Genomic DNA, 22,644 nt, shown 5'->3' on the forward strand with positions numbered 1-22,644 from the left:
GGGACAGAGTCCCCATCTTCCTGCTGGGACAGACGGAAGGAAGGGAGGGGAAGGAAAGAGAAAGGGAAGAGAAAAAGTAAAGAGAAAGGGAAAGGAAAGGAAGAGAAAGGAAGGGAAAGGAAGGAAGTTGCCCAGGAGCGACACACGGGATGGAATGCAGTGATGATGTCCGTCCCGCTCCACCATCCCTCCCTGCCGGACCCCCGGCCGCCGCCGTGACCGTCTCCACCGCATCAGCCGACCCCGACGAGGGTGTGTGGGCACGGTCACCGGCGGAGCTGCCGGGGGCTGCTTGCCCTTCCCGGGAGAGAGGGACGAGTCTGAGCGCACACGTGTGAATGCACAACCATGAGCACTCGCACATCCCGCCGAGGTAAGCCGGAAAGACATCTTTAGCCGGGCTGCGGTGGCAGCTCCCGCACGGCTGTGCCCAGCGCCAGTCCCACCACCATCCCCCACTTCCCCCATCCCGTCCCTCTCCGCCCGTGGGCTCGGTTGCTCGGCGCTGCGCCGTCGCCGGCTGCAAGCTGCTCCCCGCGGCGTCCCGCTGCACAACCCGCATCCCTGCCCCTCCTGTATCCCCACCCTAAAACAGAACACAAAACACACAGACACACAGAAAAAAAAAAAAAAAAAAAAAAAAAAAGGAAGAAGCCCAGTGCAGACGAAGTGGTTTATTGGCCGGCTCACAAGCTCTCCCCAGCCGCCCGCCGCGTTAATTTCATAGCACCGGCGACATGAGGACCTCATACCTCCGGACAACTGGGTGAGTCATAAATACACGGCGCACGGCTGAAAGCCGAGACTGTTTACGGCCACTTTGTAGCGGCCTCCAGAGAGTCCGACTGCCGCCCCCCGCGCAGGGCGCGCAAGGGCCGCGCAGCGCCGCGCAGAAGCGCGGGAGGCGCCGAAGATCCCGCAGCACCGGCACCTGCGGACGGCGCGGGGCTCCGCGGGGGTGGCGGAGCCGGGGGGGGCCGTGACGGTGTTGGGTTACCCCGGCCCGGCACCGCCGCCGCGGAGCCAGCGGTGCTCCGGCGGCCGCGCAGCGCACGGTATGTCGGGCCGGTGACTTCAGCCGGGAGATATTTGGAGGCTCCGCGGGGTCCGGTGCGGGGGGCCAGCGTGTATGTTTGGGTCTGAAAGCGAATCAGCGGAGGGCGCGTCATTGCCAAAGGGCCCTATAAATCCATCTGCGGCGCAGAGTCGCCCTGGCAAAGCCCCGGCGTCCGCGCGTCCGGCTCCGCGATCTCTCCACCCGCGGGTGCGGAGCCCCCAGCGCCTCGCCGAGCCCCGCGTCCCCGCCCGCAGAGCCCCGCGGCACCCCGGGAGCCGGGCGAGCCCAGGCACGGCGCGGCGGGCGCTTCCCGGCACCGGCCCAGCCTCCAGCCGCTCCCCGTTTGGATCTAAGCTTTCGCCGCGACGGGACCCCCGATCTGGAGGGCGAAGCCTCGCCGCCGCCGCTGCCGCTGCTACCGGCCCTGCAAATCCCAGCGCCGGCCGCTGATTCTCCCAGCAGGCTGAGGGGGGTGGTGTGATTTTATTTTATTTTTCCCTCCCCTCCTCAGCTGCCTTTTTTTTTTTCTTTTTCTTTCTTTTTTTTTTTTTTTTTTTTTTTTCCCCTTCCTGCCGCTGCGTGCGTGTCCGAGCGGTGCGCGGCTCCCCGCGGTGCTGGACCAGCTGGCGTTACAGGAGCCCTGATGTCTTCATCTGATTCCCTGCAGTTGTTGATGGAGTGTCTTTCTCAGATTTCCAGGCAGGGTCCCAAGAGCAGCACCCAGAGCCAGCTCCCGCTGCCAGGCGGCGCTCCCCGCGGCTCGGGCCGCTCCCGCCGCTGCTGAACGAGGCTCCGGGGCCGGAGCGGGCGCAGACCCCCGCGGAGCCGCGGCTACAGCACCTGCGGCAGCGGCGGGAGTAGCCGCCGGGGCTTCTGCTGGCGGCTGCCCTCTGCCTCCACCCAGACTTGCGACCTTGTCCCACTTCTCCACGCCTCCTCTTCGTGAAGACGGTCCCTGCGGTCGGACCCCGACCTGGCCCACATGCATCGCACGTCCGGCCGCTCGGCGCCCCGGCGTTGATGTCCGTCTCGGGTCCGACGAGACCAGCTCGGAGGTGAGAGGGAGGCGGGAGCTGCGACGGCGCGGGCTGGTCGGGGCGGGCACCTTCCCTGGGAGCACAGGGTCCCGGACCCTGCGAGGTGCGAGGGCAGCGCCGGAGCCTGGACGTGGTCCGCGCTGCGACCGGCGGAGGTAGCGGGCCCCGAGATCTGGGCTGCGGGAGCCGCGCGTCTCTTCGGGGCTGCACTCTCCCGAGCCGGGCTGCGGGCACCGGCGGGCGCCGCGCCGTTCTCCGCTCGCTGTCGGCAGGCAGAAGCGGGCTGGGGGCAGCGGTAATCCACGAGCGGTGGGTATCGGGCTGTGTGAGGGCAGGCATGGAGAAAGGAGGGAATGGGAGAAGAGCAGAGAGAAAAGAGATGGAAATAAAAATGAAAGAGAGAAAGGCAAAGGAGGATAAGAAGAAAGAGAGGAAAACAATAAGGATGAAAGGGAGAGGAGACAAAATTGAAAGGGGAATGAGAAAAAAAAAAAGAAAGAGGAAAGGAGAAAGAAAATATGAAATCAGGAAGTGGAAACGAAGAGAAAGAGAAAAGAGGGAAACGTGGAAAAGTAAATGAGAAGGAAAAAAGATAGTGAAAGGAAAAGGAAAAAAGAATAGGGGAAGGGATAGAGGAAGTGGTAAGGAGAGAGGGGGTGAAGGAAAGGAAGAAGACAGCAAAAAAGGAAAACAAAGACATAAAAGAAGGTGGAAGGGAGAAGAAAGGGGGAAAGAGAAAGGGGAAAAGGAAAGAAAAGGAAAGGTAAAGAAACAAGAGAAGAGGGTAAAGGGAAATGTGGATTGCCCACCCCACAGCAAAGCTGCGCAGTCTTGAAGACCAAACCAGACCAGTCCAGCCAGGGGACAGGTGCCCTGGCTCTGCCTGGGTGTTGAGGGAGAATGAGCACAAGGTGACTTGGCTGCCAGCACAGGGACACAATCATACCCTCTCATCCCTTGTGCAAAGAGCTTATCCTGCACCCCTTTTCCTTCATGGTGAGGTGGAAGTTCTGGGAGATGATGGGGACAGGAAAATCTGGACGTGTCATGGGGAGAGGAGAGCACAACTGGGAACTGGTTATTGTCCCCTGCTGCCCCCCAGGCTGCAAGGTAGGGTCAGGGCTGGGGGAGCACAGCACTTGGGAGCTAACCCTACCTTCTCCTCTCTGTCAGGGGCCCGTGTTGGAAGGAGATCTAAGATGAAGTTATGGGATATTGTGGCTGTCTGCGTGGTGCTGCTCAACACGGTCTCCACCTCACCCCTGCCTGCTGGTAAGATGCCTCCCGAGGGGCCCCCTTCAGTGGTAGAGGGGCCTGAAGACGATCTCTCCCCCATCAGCCTGCCGCCTCCCTATGCTGTGCACAGTGACTGTAAGAAACATTCCCCTTTGTAGCCACCACTGTCTGTCTTGCTAAACCCGCTCCCCTTTGCCCAGGCATCAGGGTGAGGAAAGGACAGTCCCCCACCTTTCAGCCCCCGTGTCTCCCCCAGCCAGTTCTGGTCTGGCTCCAGAAGCTCCAAAACTCCATCCTCAAAAGCTCCAGGTTGGCAATTGCATTAGTTCCCACCCTCCTCACCCCCACTCCCCCCACCCCCCTTCCGTCCCTTCTTTCTTGGCAGTGCTAAGATCGCTTTGGTTGGAAGGCATAGAGAGATGAGGAGGTTAGTAGTGAGCAGAGGAGCTGGCGGGAGAATTGGGTACATACGCTGTGCAACGCAGGCACTGAAGCTCCCTCCCCGCTGCCTCAGCCTGCTCACAGTGCTCGGCCCTGCCAATGCAATTATTCACTGTCTGCAGCGGGCACCGGTCCTGGTAGAGATGGGGTGCCACAGAGTGAGGTGCTGTTCACATCCTGGAATGCTGCTGAGTTTCATTAAATCCTCCATGGATCTTTATCCCCAAATTAGTGTGTCCGTACGGAAATTTACAGGAGAGTAGTGGGGGGGGGAGGAGGTTGGGAGCTCCGTGCAGAGCCATCCACATGAACCAGCTCACAGTAAGACAGCTTACAGTCCAAATGACAGATAATAATAATGTCTCACTAATAATAGGTCTCCTACAATAGCAGATAGAGGATTTTCACAGTGGTGTGTGAGTGTTACGCTAACACCACCAGCTTTTTAAAGTGGGAGTTAATATGACTCAATAAGAAGCGGCAAAATACTCACATGGATCGTAAAGACGTTCGCTCAGCAAAGGCTGGGCCACATCTCAGAGGTTGCTCCCTTTGCCCTTGCTCAGCCCTCTTCGTTCAGCTCATTGGAGGATGCGGAGAGAATCCCATAATCAGGATTCATTTTTATCTCCTTATCGGGAGGTGCGTCCTTCACTGCGGCCGCGGCAGCCCCGGCCCCAGCCTCTCTCTGCTTTCCCCGGGAGCAGCCAGGCTCAGGCAGCGTGGAGGCGCCGAGCAGAGAATTGCGTGCCACAACGCCACTTTGCATCCGCCCTCCGACATCCAGCTCCTCGTCCATTTCTCCCCGTGCATTTCTCCCAGTGCATTTCTCCCCGTGCGTACATCTGCATCCTTACCCTCTCGGTTTCTGTTTCTTCTCCGTGATTCTACTTTCTCCCCATTGAGGCTGCTGCCTCCTCCTGTCCCAGCCCTGTCCCCTGCTGCTGGGCCGTGGTGAAAGACACTGGGGCACTGAGCAGTCCCTCCGCAGGCGGGGACACATCAGCGCAGACTTGCTGCAGTGCTGGGTCTCTGTTGAGGAGAGCATTAGGGGAGCGGCAGCACGGGCTGAAGAGCATTAGTGCTCTGACTTTCCAAGGAGGAAGTATTTATACAATACCGCTTTTATCTTTAAAGTTACTTCTGGGAATGTGGTTCCTTGTGAGCTGGTTTCTTGCCAGCAGCTCGAGGGGATGGGTAGCAGTCCAAAACTTGTCATTGTTTCCTACTTTGGGTTTTTTTGTTTTTTTTTGTTTTTTGTTTTTTGGTGTTGTTTTTTTTTTTCTGTGGAGGGGTTAAACAAGTGGGAAAAAAGGCAAGCAGTGTTCACCTGAGCTGTGGCAGCCTCTTCCTAAAACCTCTCCTGCAGGGCAGGGTGGGCTCTGCTGAGCAGAGAGGGATCCCAGGTTACTGCCGTTCAGAAAGGGCTGGTTGCTTGGCCTCTGCCTTTCAGCTGCGAGAGTCACAAATCAGTAGCATGACTACAAGGGGAAAATACCGGCACTGCTATTCACGGCAGAAGTCAGGAAGAAAAAAGGGAGTTTCTGTGATTTTGGCACAGCAGCAGCACAGCACCCACAGCCAAGTGCTGGAGACTCTTCTCTCAGCCCTGCTGCCAAGTTGGGTGAGTCAGGGGAGAGAGGTGCCTGTAAGAATGTGGTGAAATACTTTGAATCACTTTCGCGCTACTTTAGTTGATTTAAAAGCCTGTGGTGTCTGGGATCAGGCTGCGAGCACAGGGCCAGTGAGGCTGATCCCACCCAGACACGCTGCGGTGTTTCCACCACAGCTGCCATGTTAGATAACTGCAGCAGGGGCCTTTGGTGCACTGGTTTCTCTCTGCTTGCTGTTTGGTGCCATGCATTCTCCTACACAGGGGAGGTACCACATAAATGAGGGGATATGGCTGTGCCACATGGACCTTGTGGTTTCTCTTGCAAGCAGCAGGCATGTGTGTGGGCTGCTGGCAGGCCTGCAGGTTGTCCTGCTGTATGGTGTGTCTCTGGGGCTGATGGCCCAGTGCCTCTGCAGGCAGCTCACTGACTGCTGGGAGCTCCATCATCACCTGTGTTGGCTCATCTGCCTGGAGTGCCGCATGTGCTCGAGTTGTAGTACATTGCTCTGCCCTGAAGTGACCCCGGTGCAGGCTAGGTGGGGAGATGCTCGTGTCTCTGATTGCTACCTTTAGAAGTGGTTGATGGGGATGAAAGACCAGGCCCTACTCCTAGAGGCAGGCAATGTGCCTTGCTGAAGTGCAGATCTTTCTTTACAGGCATTCAGCACATTTATATTTTCCCATTGGATGGGTCTTCTTTCTCTGCACAGTGCTTTGAGGTCACCTGATGCTGCCCCATCTCTTTCGGGTTGGCCTGAAGCACTTCTTAATTCCAGTCTACAGGCAAGGTCCTAACCTCCAAGGCTGATCAGGTGTAATGTGCTGACCTTTGTTGTTCAGGGCAGTAATTAGATATGGCAGAGTGCTGGCATTGTAGTGTTCTGCATTTTTTATTGGACTGGACACTGGGGTGAGAGTAGCCTCTGTATCTGTAGCTCGTCTGAGGTGATTCCAGTGTTAGTAGGTGTTTTAGGCATCAGTGGTCATGGGACAGCTTATTTCACATGAAGAAGTTTGTGGTGTTTGTAGAGTTAGAAAGCTCTTCCTTTCTTTGTTTTGGTCATGCTGCAGTCTTCAGGTAGAAAGGCATAATTAGATTAAACGGTAGCTGTGAACAGAACAAATATAAACAACAAAAACAAAAAATACTTGATTTGATTTACATGTGGTTCCAGGAAATACATTTTCTGTTTGCCCCCTATAGCCATAATCAACACATATGTGAGGGCAGAAGTATCCCAGCATCTAGGACATGGCAAGAAGTCTTTGATCAGTTGGGTAACTTCTAGCAGTAAAGCTAAGTGAGAAACATCACTTACTAATAGAAGGGGAAGATGTTTCTTTGAGTTACAATGGATGAGTTGCTCGTTGGCCACAGGATGGTGAAGTGTTGTTGAATCTCCTTTGTCACCTTATAGCACATACACCACATTATATATGTATTTTACCTCTGTTAAACATTCTTTGTATCCCTGCTCAGGTATTTAATATTAAGGTTCTGCAGTTAGCTGGAATTTTGTCAACTAGTATGGAAGGTATCTAGGAAGAACAGTGATATCACAGGGCTCTTTAGGACAAAAACAGTATTAAATTATATTCCCATATGAATGCATGACCTTCCCTACAGTATTTATTAGACATATTTTGCATTATGAACCAGAACTCCCATATTTCTGTGCAGGCTTTCCTGCCCAAAGCACTTTGAAGTGCAGCAGATGTGCTTTAGAGTAAGATACCCACAAGGCACAGAGGTAACCTGCCTGTGCACAGTAAATGCAATGCATCAGAGAAGATGAGCAGGTGCCACAGTCGTCATTTGATCTGTGTGTATGCAGTACAGCCGGTGCATCCATCCACTCTCAGATCGAGTGTGCATATGTCACTGGGCCAGCATATATATAGTAAACTTTGTTTGCATGGCCACACCCAGGTTTTCTAGTCGTTTAGAAATCTCAGGCATTCAGAGACATCTTTTCATAGGCAAAATTTTAGAAAAGAAAGAACAAGGCACGTCTGGGTAAATCCAAATGCATATAGCCCTAGAATCCATTGTCTCTGCAGTCTCAGGTATATCTGCTGAATATATTCCTGTGAAGGGTGTTCTGAGATCTAAGGAGAAAATGATTGAAATGCAAGAGAATCTGGTTTTATTCTCATTTTAACAGTTATCCTTTGTTTAAAATTTTATGTCTTTGGTCCTTTTCATTTTACGGGCCTTGAAATTTTTCCGGTGGAAGTGTGGATCCTTTTAGATGTTTTGCAGATGTGAGCTGCTAGATAACACACCTTACATGCATTTCTTAGTCACCTTATGTAGGCCTCATGAATATGTTTTAGAAATCCCCTTCAGCTCAGTAATGGCTGTTAATGGATTGCTGGGAGAGGAATTATTTATCCACCAGAACAGGATCCTGAAAATGATAGCTTGCATTGTCTTTGTAAATTACAGTGCTCCTGCATAAAGCAGGTTTAAAATATATAAAATTACAGAAACTGAGAAAAGTCACCAGGGTTGTGGAGTCCCATCCTCTGTAACTGCAAATAGAGCACATACCTAGTGCAAATATCCAGTCTTCATCCCACACACACCACCATGCAACTGTGTCTTAAAACCTTGAGTACACAGGCCAAACCCCATGGAACAACACTTGTTAAGGATTATCATACTTCCGTGGAATAAGCTAATGACAGGTAATAAATGAGGAATGCTAAATATTGCAACATAACAATGTTCAAGATCATCAGACATCTAAATAAGCTATTGATATTATTAGTGTTAGTAAAGTGGTTGACACCACAGGGTGGTCATTTCTGACAAAACAGCTGTTGTTTCTGGTCAAGTACTACTTGCTAAGTGGAAGCAAAGGAAAGATTTTAGAGATTCTTGGCAATCCAATTCTGGTTACAAAGAGAAAAAAAGTAAAAAAGATATATTTGAAATAGGTGCAAAAAAAACATTAAGACACAGATATTTCTATTTTTGAGATCAAGGACTGAAAATGAATTGTGTTAAGACATTTCAAACATCAGCATTCCTTTTTAAGGAATAAAGTTACATTGTGTGACTTAGTAGCTTTTGCCTTAGTCTGTGCCTACTGGTGCAGGGCTGAAAACTGAGGGTGCATTTCTTCAAATGTGGTGGGACTTGCATAAATGCCTTAGTGATTAATTAACAGGAGAAGGCCCAAAAAGAATCACTGTTTTCAGAATGCTTGTTTTCCTGCATCTGGGCAAGGCAGTGTTACAAAGGCAAGGTTGTCATATGTCCTTCAAGTAACAGGATGTGTGAAAATGACTGGACCACCTCTGCTCCCATCCCAAACATACAGCACTCCCTTGGCAAAACCAGCAATTAGAAGGTTTCTGACAGGGAGGCATGCATTCAAGAAGAGGGCAAAGCCTATCTGCCTCTGTACAGCCACTGACACCATCTGACAAGCCATGCACCACACATCCCAGCATGATTGCTCTGTGGCAGAGCTTTTGCCTGAGTGCCGTGAACTGGTTACTATAATAAGAACATTTACAAAACTGTGATGTTAAAACTTTCCATTTCATTCCTACTGGAAGAAAAAAAAAAAAAAAAAAAAAAAGTTCAAATACAGGAAGTAAACATATATTTATAGGTCAGATCAAAATCAGATTGCAGCAGAGGTTGTCCCAGCAGCGTCATCAGTTATAGCTTTGCACACAGGACTCTGCTTTACAGCTCCAGGATGGGGACAGGAATAGGGCCCCTTTCTGCTGCATTTTTTGTTTGTTTTCTTGGCACACCCCCGAAGCTGAGAGATCCAGCGTAAGAGCAGCCTAGGAGCAGTTGCTTGATCAGAGTTGTGTTGAACTGTCATTGAAGTGGTTCTCTGCTGTTATTTCAGTAATGCTGTCCATGTTCAGGGAGCTGGCACCAAGGTGGAACTGTATGACCAACACGAGGTACTTTGTGAGGGCTGACCTGGATCACTTCTGCACCAGGAATGCTAAAGAGAGTTTATTCTTGTTACCAATAATATTTCCTCCATTAAAGTCTCTGTGCTGTGTCCATTAGGTGGCTGCATACCCTGTTGTTAGTACAGTTCAGAGGTTTCAGGTCTCGGTAATACGTACTTGCTTAAGGCTCTCTCAGGGATGGAAGAGAGCAAAACATTTAGTGTAAACCAGCTGGTATCTGTACTAGTAATTTATAGATTTCTTCATCTTGATACAAACGTAGAGGCTTACAAGGTTTTTGTAAGGAGACAGTGGGCAGCGGGGCAGTTGTGTGCTGCACCCAGACTTGGTTCTGACCCCATCCCTGTCTTCAGGAAGAGGCTGTTTACTTTGCTCCCTTTTTTCTCTTCTACAATGTTCATGCTGTAACTTCATGCAGAGAGTGTCTCGTGTTAGTCAGTGTCCATACAGCCCCTGTACATTAAGGCTGGGCCAAGGTATGTAACAAAATCTTGTGAGCAATTGTGCAAAAGCTTTCTGCTCCTTAGTACTTTAGGACTGGCTGTTCAGAACTTTCAGTCAGAGGTGAGATCACATCCTGCCTGGTTGCAAGGTTTAGCACCCCTTTGATAACCCCAGGATAGATGGGGGTGGATGCCCAGCCCCAGAGTCAGGCAGAACTTTGGGAACAACTCACACCTTGACCAGATGAGCAAGAAACTGTTGTGGACCTGTCAGCTTACAAGACTGCTTCCTTTCTTTCATCCAGTTCATCTAGCCTTGATTTTTCTTTTGTCGTGACCAAGCTGTTGCCCTACTGGCAGCAATTATAATTGTCTTGTTGTTGCTGCCTTGTCGTCTTCTGTGAACCACAGAGTGAGGTTCCCTGAGAAGAATCAGCATCTTATACCTGTGAAAAAGTAGGCAGAGGATGCAAGGGTTGGCATTAAGCATGACAGTGAGGAAGTATGAAGTACTCTGCAGATTTTGATTATGTGGGAAGTGGCTGGGAACTGACTGGGGAGCTACAATCACGAAGCTTGGCCACTCCACTAGGGATAGGCACACCAGGTAGTTGAAGCCTGTGCCTGTTTCCAGTTCTGCGTTATTGTATCTGACTGGTGTGTGTGGCAGCAGCATCATCCTCCAGGTGACTTAGCCAGGTTACTTAGCACTTTGCCTTAATTAGAGACAAGTGACACCAGTGAGAGGCCCATTTCTGAGAGCTTTCTGCATGAGAGCAGGGATGCTTGTTTCCTGGGAGCTGGCAAGGCAGGCAGTGGTGTAGCGAACCAGAACTGTATTAAACATTTAGAGATGAGCTGCCCCTGCTGTCTGTGATGCTCTGTTTCCTAATGGATACAACCAACTGGTTTCAATTTCCTTCTTAGCTTCACAGATTTTCATGCAAGGCATGAAAGCAAAGACATTCCTAAACAGGTATGTTTTAATTGTTTAAGTCGTGGACACCTTTCAGTATAACCAGTTTTATCAGCTGCCTTTCATTTGAAGCCTGCACAATAAGCTCTGTGTTTTCTATGATTCTATGATTCTGTGAAAAAGTACTTTATTTTCAATAAAATAAATGTTTTATCCCCATAACAGTTCACACTTTCTTTACAAAACAAAATGATAATAACTTGAGTAATTTTAGCCTCTCTAAGGTCACACTTCCACAAACATGTTGTTCCAGGGGTCTCCTAAAGAAGACCTTTATGGTATGAGATGGAGAGATTCTGTGTTGCGGTAGAGCTTGTCCACCCCACTATAAAAAGTACCTGAAAATATTACTGCAAAACAAGCTAAGCATAAGAAAAAATCATGAATAAATGCTGTACCAGAGTCATCTTCATAGAATCGTAGAATGGTCTGACTTGGAAGGGACCTTTAAAGGTCATTTAGTCTAACTCCCCTGCAACGAGCAGGGACGCTTACAGCTCAGTCAGGTGCTCAGAGCCTGATCCGTCCCGGCCTTGAAAGTCTCCAGGGATGAGGCATCCACCACAGCTCTGGGCAACCTGTTCCAGTGCCTCACCACCCACACAGTTAAAAGCTTTTTCCTTATATCCAACCAAAATGTACCCTCTTTAACTTGAAAAGTTTTCACAAGCAGTGAAAAAAATGAGAGTGATTCACTGCAGTTACAATTATGGTTACATTACATGTATATATGTCCCACCAGCAAGTGATCTTGGAAGAAACATCTCTATGATTATAACTTTGGAGGAAAGAAAGGAAATTAAAATACTTAAGTTCAGGGCCCAGATGAAAGTACCAGAACCATTTTTGAAAAGGGGCCATTTGATCCTAACACAGATCTGCATCTGGGTTTTCTAAATAACACTTATCATTATAATGAGCTGGATTAAATCCATTGAACTTTGAAATCTTACTTGAAACTGGATGCTGAATGCCGTTGTTTGAACCTCTGTACTTGAAAGACAGCTATATTTAAGTGAAATATTATCCTGGTAATTTTATTAAATGTCTAGCATGATGTTTTGATGTAGTACCCACAGTATGCCACAGATACATGCATAGAGGCTACAATATCAAACAAAAGTCTAATTTTATCATTTTTAGTATACCTTATGTGATTCTTATTACATCCTTTTAACTCAGGATATGCAGAATGCCAGTTGATATTGCTGTGATGCTCTTACATCTTCCTGAGGTCTCTACAGAAATCTATTCCATGAAGTAGAGTTTCCAGTAACTTCAAACTTAAAGTTTTAGATAAATTTCTAAAAAATAGAAATATTATAAAATAAAAATAAAAAGGAGAAGCAACTTGTATTAATTATTATTTTGCAATTAATAGAATTTAAGCCTTTCTTATAAAATAAAAGAGGCAGCATGGTTATTGGAGACTGTAGTTAGCCTTTTTAATCCATGACCAGGCACCAAAACAAGTAACTGGAATTTTTTCTCAAAAGCTGAAGGTCCATCTGTTCCCACTGAAACCAATTTGTGGTCAGGTACAGACTGAGGGTTTCTTGCTCTACCATGCTGTGTTACTACCACTGCAGGGGAATATTTGGCTTTAGAATAGAATTGTTGCTGGTGAAATAAAAGGAATAGTTTTACAAAATGTAATTTTGATCCTATTTGAACAGACAGAAATGAAATGCCCATTTTTCCTTAATGGAAACAGTTTTCTTGAGAATGCAATGAGCGTGATTTGGATATTCATTTAGAGCTATTTTAAGTAGAAGTCTGACCACTGTTCAGTGTTCTCAAAAGCACAGGCACCAGATCCCTGTCCTGCTGGCACATGGTTTCTCTAATTAACTGGAAATGTAACAGCAGGCTCTGGGGAGATGCAGAAGAGAAGATGCCCAGAGGAAAGCATGTTTCTCTGTACACCCAAAGCACAGCTCTGGGGTGGCTTTCTGCAGGAGCTGGTGGGGAGCCCTGGAGATGTTTGCTGCAGGAGTGTGCACCTGTTGCCAGCTCTTAAAGTGTCCAGGGGATGGGGATTGTGCAGGGGACAGGAAGGTCAAAGTCTCGGGTTCTGGAGTGTAGCAGTGGGGCAAGAATTTCTGTTTGCATTCAAACAAGGAAGTTCCTAACACAAAAATGAGATAAAATGTGGATCTACACATTCAGAAGGCAAGCAGAGGTCTTGCAGACAGCAACCAGAAGCCGCAGATACTCTTGATTTCTAAACATCCTTATAAAGTAGATCAGATTTATTTATTGTTAGAATCCTGGAATTTGGGACATTTGGTGTTACCAACTACTTCCAGCCTGGTCACTTTTCTGGAGGTGTGTATTCACCAATCCTATGATGTTTCTTCTTTCCTTTGTTGTTTTTTTTTTATTCATTCTCTATCCTTTGAGAAACCCCTGGCAGATCAATAACCCTGTTTCAGCTGGACATGAAGCTGCCCAGAAACAAAGCAGCTTTAGGTCTGCTCTGGACTCTCTGGTACTAGAAAACACACTGAGGATGTGATTGCCACCAGAAGCCTGTTCCTACTTAAGTGTCCATTTTTTTGCATGGCACTGAAAGAGTGTGAGGGGAAGGGAGCTGCAAGAGGGTGAGATATGGGTGCCTCAACTCTGGGAGTGTTCAAGTCCAGGTTGGATGGTGCCATGGGCAGCCTAGTCTAATGGGTCATTTCCATGCTTATGGCAAGGGGCTGGATTAAGGTCCCTTCAAATTCTAACCATTATGTGACTCTATGAGCAAAAGCAGATCATGTGTACATTCCGCAACTCCCTCTGGGGCACCACTGTATGCCCCTTGCTCCCACTGACAGGGTGCTAAGCAGAGACTAGGCAGATGCTGAAACATCTGTATGCCAGGAATGTGAAAGGGTCAAGAGAGGAAGGAATGGGATGAGGGATTTTATACAATGGGAAGGAGAAGCTCAGCCAAGTTATATTCTGTGAGTTTGGTGACCAGGAAATGCCCTTCAAAATTGTAATGTAAACCCCAAACAGAGTGTGATGACTTTGCACCAGTCCTGTGAGTGTTCATGGTAGCATATGTCAGTGATTGATGGAGGTCCAGCCGTGTTGTACTGTCCCACTGGGATCTGTGAGCCCTTATTCCACATCATGAGCAAGATACACAGAGGCCCCGTGTCTCCCAAGGATAGATGTTACTTTTCAGGATTTAGAGAAATCCTTCAAGGAGCTTTCACTAACCTATGCTGAGTGCATACTGTTGTGGGCAATCCTATCCCATTCTAGATGGCTTCACATTTTTAATATCCGATTCCTTCATGCCCTGGGGCCAGGGACCAGGGACTGCTGCTCAGAAGGGATTTGGCTGCTTTTGTTGCTGTAGTATCTGAGCATTTTCTGCTGGTACTTTGTACAGCTTGACAAGCATCTGTCATGTTTGTTCTCTCAGCTTTTCCACCAGAAGGGAAGCGTTGTCAGTAAATTAGTTTGTTTTGAAAAAATATGTGTGTGTGTAATTACACATATTTGAAAGTGTGTATATGTAAATATCACACACACAAATGCCAACTGTGTGTTTATAGGAAGAGATAGTAATTCCCTTTGCCCAGGGATGTGAAATCCCGACAGAAAGCCCTTTCTAGTGTGGATTCAAACCAGTGTGATCCATACAGTACTGTTTGTTAGAGAGCAAAGCTGCCAGGCTGTTTATCTTCATTCTGAGACTATAAATGGCTTTCAAGCAGTGTTTGCAACAGAGAGATGACTAATTAAACAGATCATGGATGAATCAAGTGTCTTTATTCAGATCACAGTCCAGCACTAGATGCCACAGAAGCCCTTGTCCCTGTGCTGGTGTTCCCTGACCACACAGCTTAGCATCCTCTAACCCCTAGCAGCACTTACTGCAGTGCAGAGACTAAACAATCACCCATCTTGTGGTGGCTGTGATGCAGGGAGGCTGGGCTAGGGTGGTCCTACTGTCCATCTTCACCATCTTCCTTGCTGCCTGTAAGCCTTTTATGGTCTTTTGTCCTTGTCAGTGGTTATTGCTTATTCGTGTGTGATATCTGGTGGCAACTTTCTTCACATTTATCTTTAGTCCCTTGTTTCAACCCATCACACCTTGTGTTAGGGCTGGTACTTCTGCATGATTCCCAGAGTTCTACTTCAGGTGTTTAATACAGCATTTAATTCCAGGCCCTCTGCTTTTCACCCTTGCTTATTGGAAAACAGAATATACCTATTAAGTCATAAAATGTCTGTCCTGGTTCTTGGGTTTTCCTTCCGAACCCTACAAGCTGCTCATAGTGAATAATTCACTCCAAGCTATGTGGGTACATCCCATGGCTTGGATCCATGATTTAGTGGTTGCTGGGTCCAGCTGTATTTGGTGCTGTACCAACAGCTCAGGGCCTTGCTGCTGAATGTGTTGAAGCTCAGCCTTGTAGAACTGTATTTAGCTGGGCCAACCAGAGTCTGGCTGACTGCAGGGGTTGGAGTTGTTCCTCAAGTAGTACTAAACTACATGACGAAACTTGGGTCATATCTGTGGTCCATTTAAAAGGTGTCAGAAGGTGCACTGTTGCATTGATAGTGACCAACTTGGGTAGAGGATTATTATTGTGTAATTTGCAAGCATTTACTGAATAGCACACTAACACAGTAACATTGTGTTTAAAATTATGTACATGCATAGTCTTTTAGCAGCATGGGCAGTTGGATGTGAGTAGGCACTCCCTGTCCAGGGCTGATAGGTCCAGGACATTTCCTCAAGTGGGACTGTGTGACCATTGTTCTCAAAAGTCCCCAAATATTCCCAAATATTACCTGTATGCCTTATGTCTCCTCCAGTGATGTAATCCCCAAATTACTGAGGGTCACTGCACTCCTCTGTAATGATTTGGATATCTGCTTGGGATATTTTCCAATTCCCTGTGCTGAAGAGGAAATCCACCCTGGAGACAGAAAATTGGCATTCATCACACTCAGAGTGCTGGCAGCTCTCCCAGTGAGTCTCCTAAGTGGCCTGATGTTGCAAGAGGGGATGAGCTGAGCAAGGTTCTTCAGCTTCTTTAGCTGTATTGGCCATGCATGCTTCATCCCAGATTACAGCTTGGAGTCCTTCCTGTGTGGTTTGTGTTAAAGCCCCACTGAGATTAGTGGAGTCAGTCACACTGCTAATTACCCCTGATTCTAATTGCAGCAAGTCCATGTGTGTAGATATGCTCCTCTAGTTGATACCTTGTTGTCTCGATTAGTTGATCTAGTTTTTCCCCTTCGCTTCCACTTTCTCCTGTGTTGGCATTCTGTGCCTGCATTAGCAGTGATTCATATCTGTTCCACAGTGTGTTTACTCCATATTACTATCACAGGCTTCTTTGCAGCATAGAAAGCTCTCAGTGATGTTAGCTCCATTGGTGCATTTGGTATAATAGTGTCACATGAACCAGGATGGATATCAGCATGGGCTTGAAATGGGAATACAGACCATCATATGGACCTTTTCCCCTCTTTATCTGCTCTCTAGGGCACACTTCATTGGTTTGAGCAGGACAGTGCTTGGACACTATAGCTGTCAGATTAGCATTAGTACCTCAAGTAGAATCCTGTAATGTCACCCACTGTCACATGGGTGGGTGACATTTTTGCAGCTGAACTGCAAGTATAAAAGCAGTATATCTAGTTCGGTTGTTATTTCCTCATGTAATTCAGAGTTTTCTTTCTACCTCCTTGGGTAGGGGAAAGCTTACTTCCCATGCTGTGCTAGTGGTAATTATTAGTAATTATGAAGCTGAAGACATCGGACAAGAGTCTCCAGGCATAGGTTAAGTTTCTCTGTAGCAATCCCCCATCCTCTTCCTGGTGGTTGTCCACTGCTGAACCCTGGTATAATTTCCACATTGTTGGAAGTTGGTCTCTGCTGCCAATGTCTTGTATCACACTGTTGCTACAAGGGTTGGGCCAGGTATGTGTAACAGAAGTGTGGGCTAGGATGGTCACAGTAGTATGAGTGTGTGACAGGAAGGTGAGAATAGAAAATGGTACAGCCAGAGCTGTCTCCTTGGAGTCACAGCCTTCACCAGTGGGGCTGTAAAAAAAAAAAAAAAAAGCTAATTTCTGCATGAGAAACCTAGAAACCATCCAGTCCTCCATCAACAAGAGCAAGTACCAAACTCCTTTCCATCCATATCTATGCCAGGGCAAAGCCTGTACTTCAGCAGTGGATGCTGGGACAGCTCCAAGTGGGTATTCTTCCTTGACTGAGCATGAGGTCTACCTCTTCCTACTTTTGTGGAACATATCCCACGTTGAACCAGACCTTGATTAGTAGGGCAGTATTCTTCAGTGTAGACAGACCATCCTATCTTGCAACAGAACTAAATGGGGCATTCAGTGCTACCTGCCCAGCCAGTAGGAATGACTTGTAGTGGTTGTTTTGGTTCAGAGGAAAAGCCAGAAAAGAGACAGAAATGTGCATTTACCATCAGTAGACAGGAATATGAGGCTTGGTGCAAGATCCTGGCTTGTTCAGGTCCTGTATGACTGTAAAGGTAGCAGCCATCCATATGTGTGTTCTTCTATAGTCACTGGGAAACTCCCACTGGTCTGGGAGACTTTTGTCTCTCCTAATAAAGGTATTGACCCCCCAGTTACATGTGATTTGGAGTATTCTACTGCTCTGTCTCCCATCAAAACTCTTATCTGTTCCAGCACTTGTTAAGGAAGTGCGGCCCTAATTTTTGCCATGGATCTATTCCTATGTCAGTACCTAACTGGGTGAGAGTCATGGTGGCTTATTGCAGGCATCAAGACCTGGCCAGGCACACTGCATCACTTCTAGTATTGGCAGATTTCTAGGGGTCCTTTAGAGATGGAACCCCTTTCAATACAGGGCTGGGTGTGTGACACCAGTCTGCTGTGCAGGTGGACACTTACAAATTACTTACAGAAGGAAGCATCCACTTAGGTCTTTCTGCAAAGGAAGTGAGTCCTCAAAGACTCAATTTTTGGCGTAATGAATGAGAAAACCTATCTCAGTACTGCAATGTTATTTACGTTTTTAATATGCAGTTATTAATAATGTATGATACAGGCATTTGGCCATGGACTTCTGACAGCCTGACCTATCATTAAATCGCTGTTTTCACTAAAGCAGATTCAGCTGAGGGATTTAGTTCATGGGAAGCATAAAAGTTTCAAAATGTAATTTTATTTCAAATCATGATGAAAAACAGAATTCTTAGAACACTTCAGAAGAACACATTTAATTTCACCTTCCTTGGAGAGGTTCATTCTATCAGTGTCAAAATATTTCATTGACTTTAGCATTTAATTTAGTTGAATAACTTAGCTCTGATAAAGTACATATCAAGTGCAGAATGCAATAGCTATTTTAACTTTCAGAGAAGAAAATGCATTAATAAAATTTACCTTGAAAATTAACATAATACTTCTATTCTGACCTATTTTTACTCAGTCTAATAAGTGTCTTGTGATGCAAAATAGTCCTAGAAGATCATTTTCAGAAGCTCTGACAATAATTATACCATAAAAGCATTAAAATGCAGGCATTCAGCCAGGAATAACAGCTCAGCCTGGCACCCCAGGAAACTCCTCCTTCTGTCCTACTCAAAAACCTTATCGATAGGTGGCTTCCACAATACAAACCATTGCTGGTGTGAAAAGGCAATGCTTAACATTTACAATCACAAAACTGCATCAAAGGAACCTCATCCCTTTCCTGCTTTGCTAGGAAGAGCCTGTGTAATCTCCCTAACATAGCTTCATCCACCCATTAATTAATACCTGTACCATGATGTGCTTTTCTTCCCCTCAATCTTGACAGGGTTCATTCAATACTGAAAGATGTGCTGGAGTTCTACCAAGCATAAGCAGACACCTACAGAGATACATACAAATCTCATTTATTTTCCCCCAAATGAGTTTCAGTTATGATTCCTGATTGCCCTGGTTTTAGCATGTCTGAAGTAACAAGCAGAGCAGCTTGCATGTGTCTTGTGTTTTTGAACCACAAACTTTGTGAGAGCTGACATGTTACAAAGCATTTTCTCTCTTGTTCAAACAGCTAATATGCCAGAGGATTACCCAGATCAGTTCGATGAGGTAGTGGACTTTATTCAAGCCACTATTAAGAGACTGAGGAGATCACCAGATAAACAGACTCCGATTTTTTCTAGGCGGGAGAGGAACCGGCAAAGTGCAGCCACAAATGTAGAGAATTCCAGCAAGAAGGGAAGGAGGAACCAAAAGGGCAAAAATCGGGGATGTGTCTTAACAGAAATACATTTAAACGTGACTGACTTGGATTTGGGATATGAAACCAAAGAAGAGCTCATCTTCCGGTATTGCAGTGGATCTTGTGATGCAGTTGAGACCACGTATGACAAAATTTTGAAAAACTTAACCAGGAAGAAAAAACTAGTCAATGACAAAGTGAGGCAAGCTTGCTGCAGACCCACAGCCTTTGATGATGACCTGTCCTTTTTGGATGATAACCTGGTTTACCACATACTGAAAAAACATTCCGCAAAAAGGTGTGGATGTGTCTGACTCTCGTGCGCTGGAGGCGGCTCCAGTTTTGCATTCCTGCAGTGATGAAAAGAGAGGGACCAAGGTTCCCGGGGATGTGTCTGCTCAGAACAGAAAACAATAAAAAGGACCAAGAATGCGGAACGAGGGGCGTGGAAGCCTGGGGGGTGCAAGATGGCATAAGAGATGGAGGTTATTGAAGTCCTACAGGAAAGTAAATAAAAGCTTAGGTGGGGATGCCAGCAGCTGATGGCATACACACTCCCTTTCCCACTTGACACGGTCCACCACCAGTGAGACTTGCATCCATGAGGAACGCGCTTAAAAACAGAGCCCTACAGTACTGCATTGCTGTGGGGTCATCCCCACTTGCACCAGGAAGCTGAGTCTGTGCCCTCAGCTCTACCCAAAGACACCTTGTGCTGTTGGTCATTGAAGGTTGGTTCTTCAGCGCTTAAGACGACTTCTAAACTGTAATAAGGTTAATATCCTATGTATGATGGTATCAGGCAAAGGTCAAAATTCCCAGGCTCAAGTTCTGTAGGACCAGTGTCAGTACAAAGCAAATTGGTTCCACTTACTGCTTAAGTTTGGTTATTTCCATCTCACGTTTCTTCAAAATAAGTGTAGGATTTCATTATTCTGCTACCTATGAAAACAAATTGAGTTTTTAAGCACTTCTTCCTAGTATAGTAAGTGAAATAAGCCTGGCATACACAAAATGTGTTTCTTTTGGTTTACAAAGGACTAATGTCACTTGCGTAGCTACATTTATATTTGGTCATTGTGAGTGAGCAGAGACTACTTGATGCAATGCATCCGTTCAGAGACATAAATATACAGAAGATATTTATTAAGATTAAGTTATTGTTATTTATTACAGTTCAGTAATGAGTCTCCTTTCCTTATTTATTAAAGCTTTTTTTTTTCAAAGGTGCCAAAGTAGAAGGTGCTTGGAAGATACAGAGAGACAAATAAGTTGGGAACAACGGTCCATGCTGTTGAAGGTGTTAACTTGAATGCAAAAAATCACTTACTTTACCTTTTTTGCTTTTAAACAAAAACCTGATTATGTTCACAAAATGTAGTGCCAAAGTCTGCAGCCCTTCCTCATGTTCAGTAATACTTCTGGAAATGATTGTGGTTATACCTGTGCAGGAGTGAACGCAGCTCAACGTGAGTGAGGGTCACAGCACTTGGCTCAGCATTAGCCATCTGTTAGACAAACTAATTCTAGTCATATTTAAAATGTAGCCACAATTTTTTTTTTTCTCACACTTTTTGCCAACTGACCTCATATAACTATTGACAAATGAAAATTAATCACATTTAGCCTTATAATTTCTTGTAGTTATTTAAGTTTTTCCTTCCATATTTCCATGTAGAAAAGGTTAAATCCCTCTTACTAGTTAGCCCTGGATTTAATGTAGCCTTCAGGTAAACGATTGTGTTAAATAACCAAAGAGTTTTGTATAATTTGCTGAAATGTTACAGGATCATACCCACACAGAAGAGCAGTCTGAGTTTCCTAGCAGCAAGGGAGGCTGTACAGCAAGGGCGTTCTTACCTGCCGCTCTCCTGTTCTGGAGACTATTTTCCTGAAGGAGCTGCAGTGCAGGTCTGTAGACATACCTGATGATCGGTGAAGCATCAACTCCCACCAAAAAAAAGAGAAAAAAACAACAGGAAGAAAAAAAATCCCTATTGAAAAGCAGAAGTTATGGTCCAACCTTTTATCTCACATATGCAATGGCTCTCCACACTTGTTTTGCCCTGGGCCCCTCGGAGCACCACAAAAGAAGGGTCTAGCAGTCAAAAAAGTCCAGAACACACCTAGAAAGTTGTACCGCGTGCATGAAGCAAAACTCAGCACCGACCGCTGCTGCTTCCCTGGGCTGAGGTCGGCCATGCAGAGCCCACCTCTGGGCTTTTGCAAGGCCATGGGGACACCTCAGAGCACCCCAAAAGAAGGGGCAAGCGGTCATAAAAGTCCAGAACACACCTAGAAATGTGTACCATGCGTACAAAACGAAACTCAGCACCAACTGCCACTGCTTCCTCAGGCTGAGGTTGGCTGCACGGGGCCCACCTGCGGGCTCTTTTTGCAAGGCCATGGGGACACCTCAGCCTGTGCAGGGCAGGGCACAGCTGAAATGCTGCCAGAAGTACCTGAGAGTCAAGGGACTCTCGTTGCTGGCGGAGAGCTGGACGCAGTGCTTGGGGCATGCACAGCTCCGTTGCTCAACATTTGCCCCCCGCGCATTTTCTGAGCAGCAAATCACTATGTTCAAAATACAAAAGGGTAAAGTTTGTGATTTTTTTTGTTTGTTTTTTTTGTTTTGTTTTCTTTTTCTTTTTTTTTTTTTTTAGACCTTATTGAAACAGGAGTGTGCTTCTCTGGAGTTTTTTACTTCACCTACGATTTATGTCTCAGTCATTTGTGTTAATCAACCAAAGTTCTCTACAGACTTTATTTTTGTACAATATTCATTTTATAACTTTTTACAAAATAAACTCATTTCTATTGTTACTTGGTTGTTGCTTGCACTTCTTCCCCATTGTAACACTTCCAGGTTACAGTACTGCAAGTCCCCAGCCTGTATTAAGGAAGCACTGGAGAAACGTTGAGTTCTTTCTGCAGAGGGGCATCCACTTTTAGTGTGGGTCAGAGGTGTCTGGAATGGGTTACCATAAGATGTGGTGTATGTTTCATCCCTGGAGACATTCAAGGTCAGACTGGACCAGGCTCTGAGCACCTGATCTAGCTGTGGATGTCCCTGTTCATTGCAGGGCATTTGGACTAGATAACCTTTAAAGGTCCCTTCCAATTCAAATTATTCTATTATTCATAGTAAAACATAGCACTAATGGGTGATGTGACTGCTGTGACTCCAAAACATATGGCACAATAATACAGGGTGGCAGGCTTGAAGCCTGGTGTTATCCATGCACTCCCTCGCCCACTCCAGGTAGCAGTATCTTTGCAGTGGCCTTGGCACTGCATAGCTGCAGTTCCTGCAGTCAGGAAATATGCATTTTGCTTTTCTAACCTGGGTATTGCATCAGTTGGACAAAGTTCCCTCCAATTTGGCAGTCATATTTCCTTCTTTAAATAGGAAAATACCACTTGAATTTTACTTTTCCACCACTATCACGGAAAAGATGAGGAAAAGTTCTGTGGCTGTGGCCAGCAACACTTTCTCAACTGTTTTAAGTGCTGTAGTTCCCATCAGAGAGTCAGTAAACACATGCAGTTGCAGGTTTTGACACCAGGCTCTACGCCGTCCTCGAAACTGCTGAGGAGAGGAAGACAGAGTATCCAAGAAGAGAGCCAGTGGGCAGGAGGCTTCCAGGGCTCAGTGCAG

General features: G+C 46.5%; 1 protein-coding gene and 1 long non-coding RNA gene across 6 annotated transcripts; one reads left to right on the forward strand and one right to left on the reverse strand.

Annotated features, from left to right (window-relative positions):
- The first annotated feature begins 647 nt into the window (after positions 1-647).
- On the forward strand, positions 648-21,809 carry GDNF (glial cell derived neurotrophic factor). Of its 5 annotated transcripts, XR_014939654.1 has the most exons (4): positions 648-766; positions 1,749-2,112; positions 3,268-3,366; positions 18,816-21,809. XR_014939654.1 is itself a non-coding variant. In XM_085529590.1 (3 exons), the coding sequence occupies exons 2-3, from the start codon at positions 3,294-3,296 to the stop codon at positions 19,298-19,300; spliced, it is 657 nt and encodes a 218-aa protein (XP_085385716.1). In that variant the 5' UTR covers positions 1,973-2,112; positions 3,268-3,293; the 3' UTR covers positions 19,301-21,809. The 5 variants fall into 5 exon arrangements, 4 of the variants coding, with proteins under 4 accessions (XP_085385716.1, XP_085385717.1, XP_032297261.2 ...); XM_085529590.1 differs by lacking the exon at positions 648-766 and having other exon boundaries at positions 1,973-2,112; positions 3,268-3,465; XM_085529591.1 differs by lacking the exon at positions 648-766 and having other exon boundaries at positions 1,973-2,112.
- On the reverse strand, positions 660-18,607 carry LOC146754148 (uncharacterized). The gene is made up of 2 exons (XR_014939655.1): positions 4,265-18,607; positions 660-2,377 (listed from the first exon to the last, which is right to left on the reverse strand). It is a non-coding gene; the product is annotated as an uncharacterized LOC146754148 (long non-coding RNA).
- Positions 21,810-22,644: the final 835 nt, after the last annotated feature.

Source organism: Coturnix japonica, chromosome Z, assembly GCF_054131305.1.
Source record: "Coturnix japonica strain WE chromosome Z, WE-NBRP24, whole genome shotgun sequence".
Taxonomy (NCBI): Eukaryota; Metazoa; Chordata; class Aves; order Galliformes; family Phasianidae; genus Coturnix; species Coturnix japonica.

Excerpts from the sequence above, each read along its gene's own strand:
- GDNF (XM_032441370.2), top strand. The coding sequence starts at position 2,889 with ATGTGGATTGCCCACCCCACAGCAAAGCTGCGCAGTCTTGAAGACCAA. Across the intron at positions 3,466-18,815 it reads CTATGCTGTGCACAGTGACT|CTAATATGCCAGAGGATTAC; the intron begins GTAAGAAACATT and ends TTGTTCAAACAG.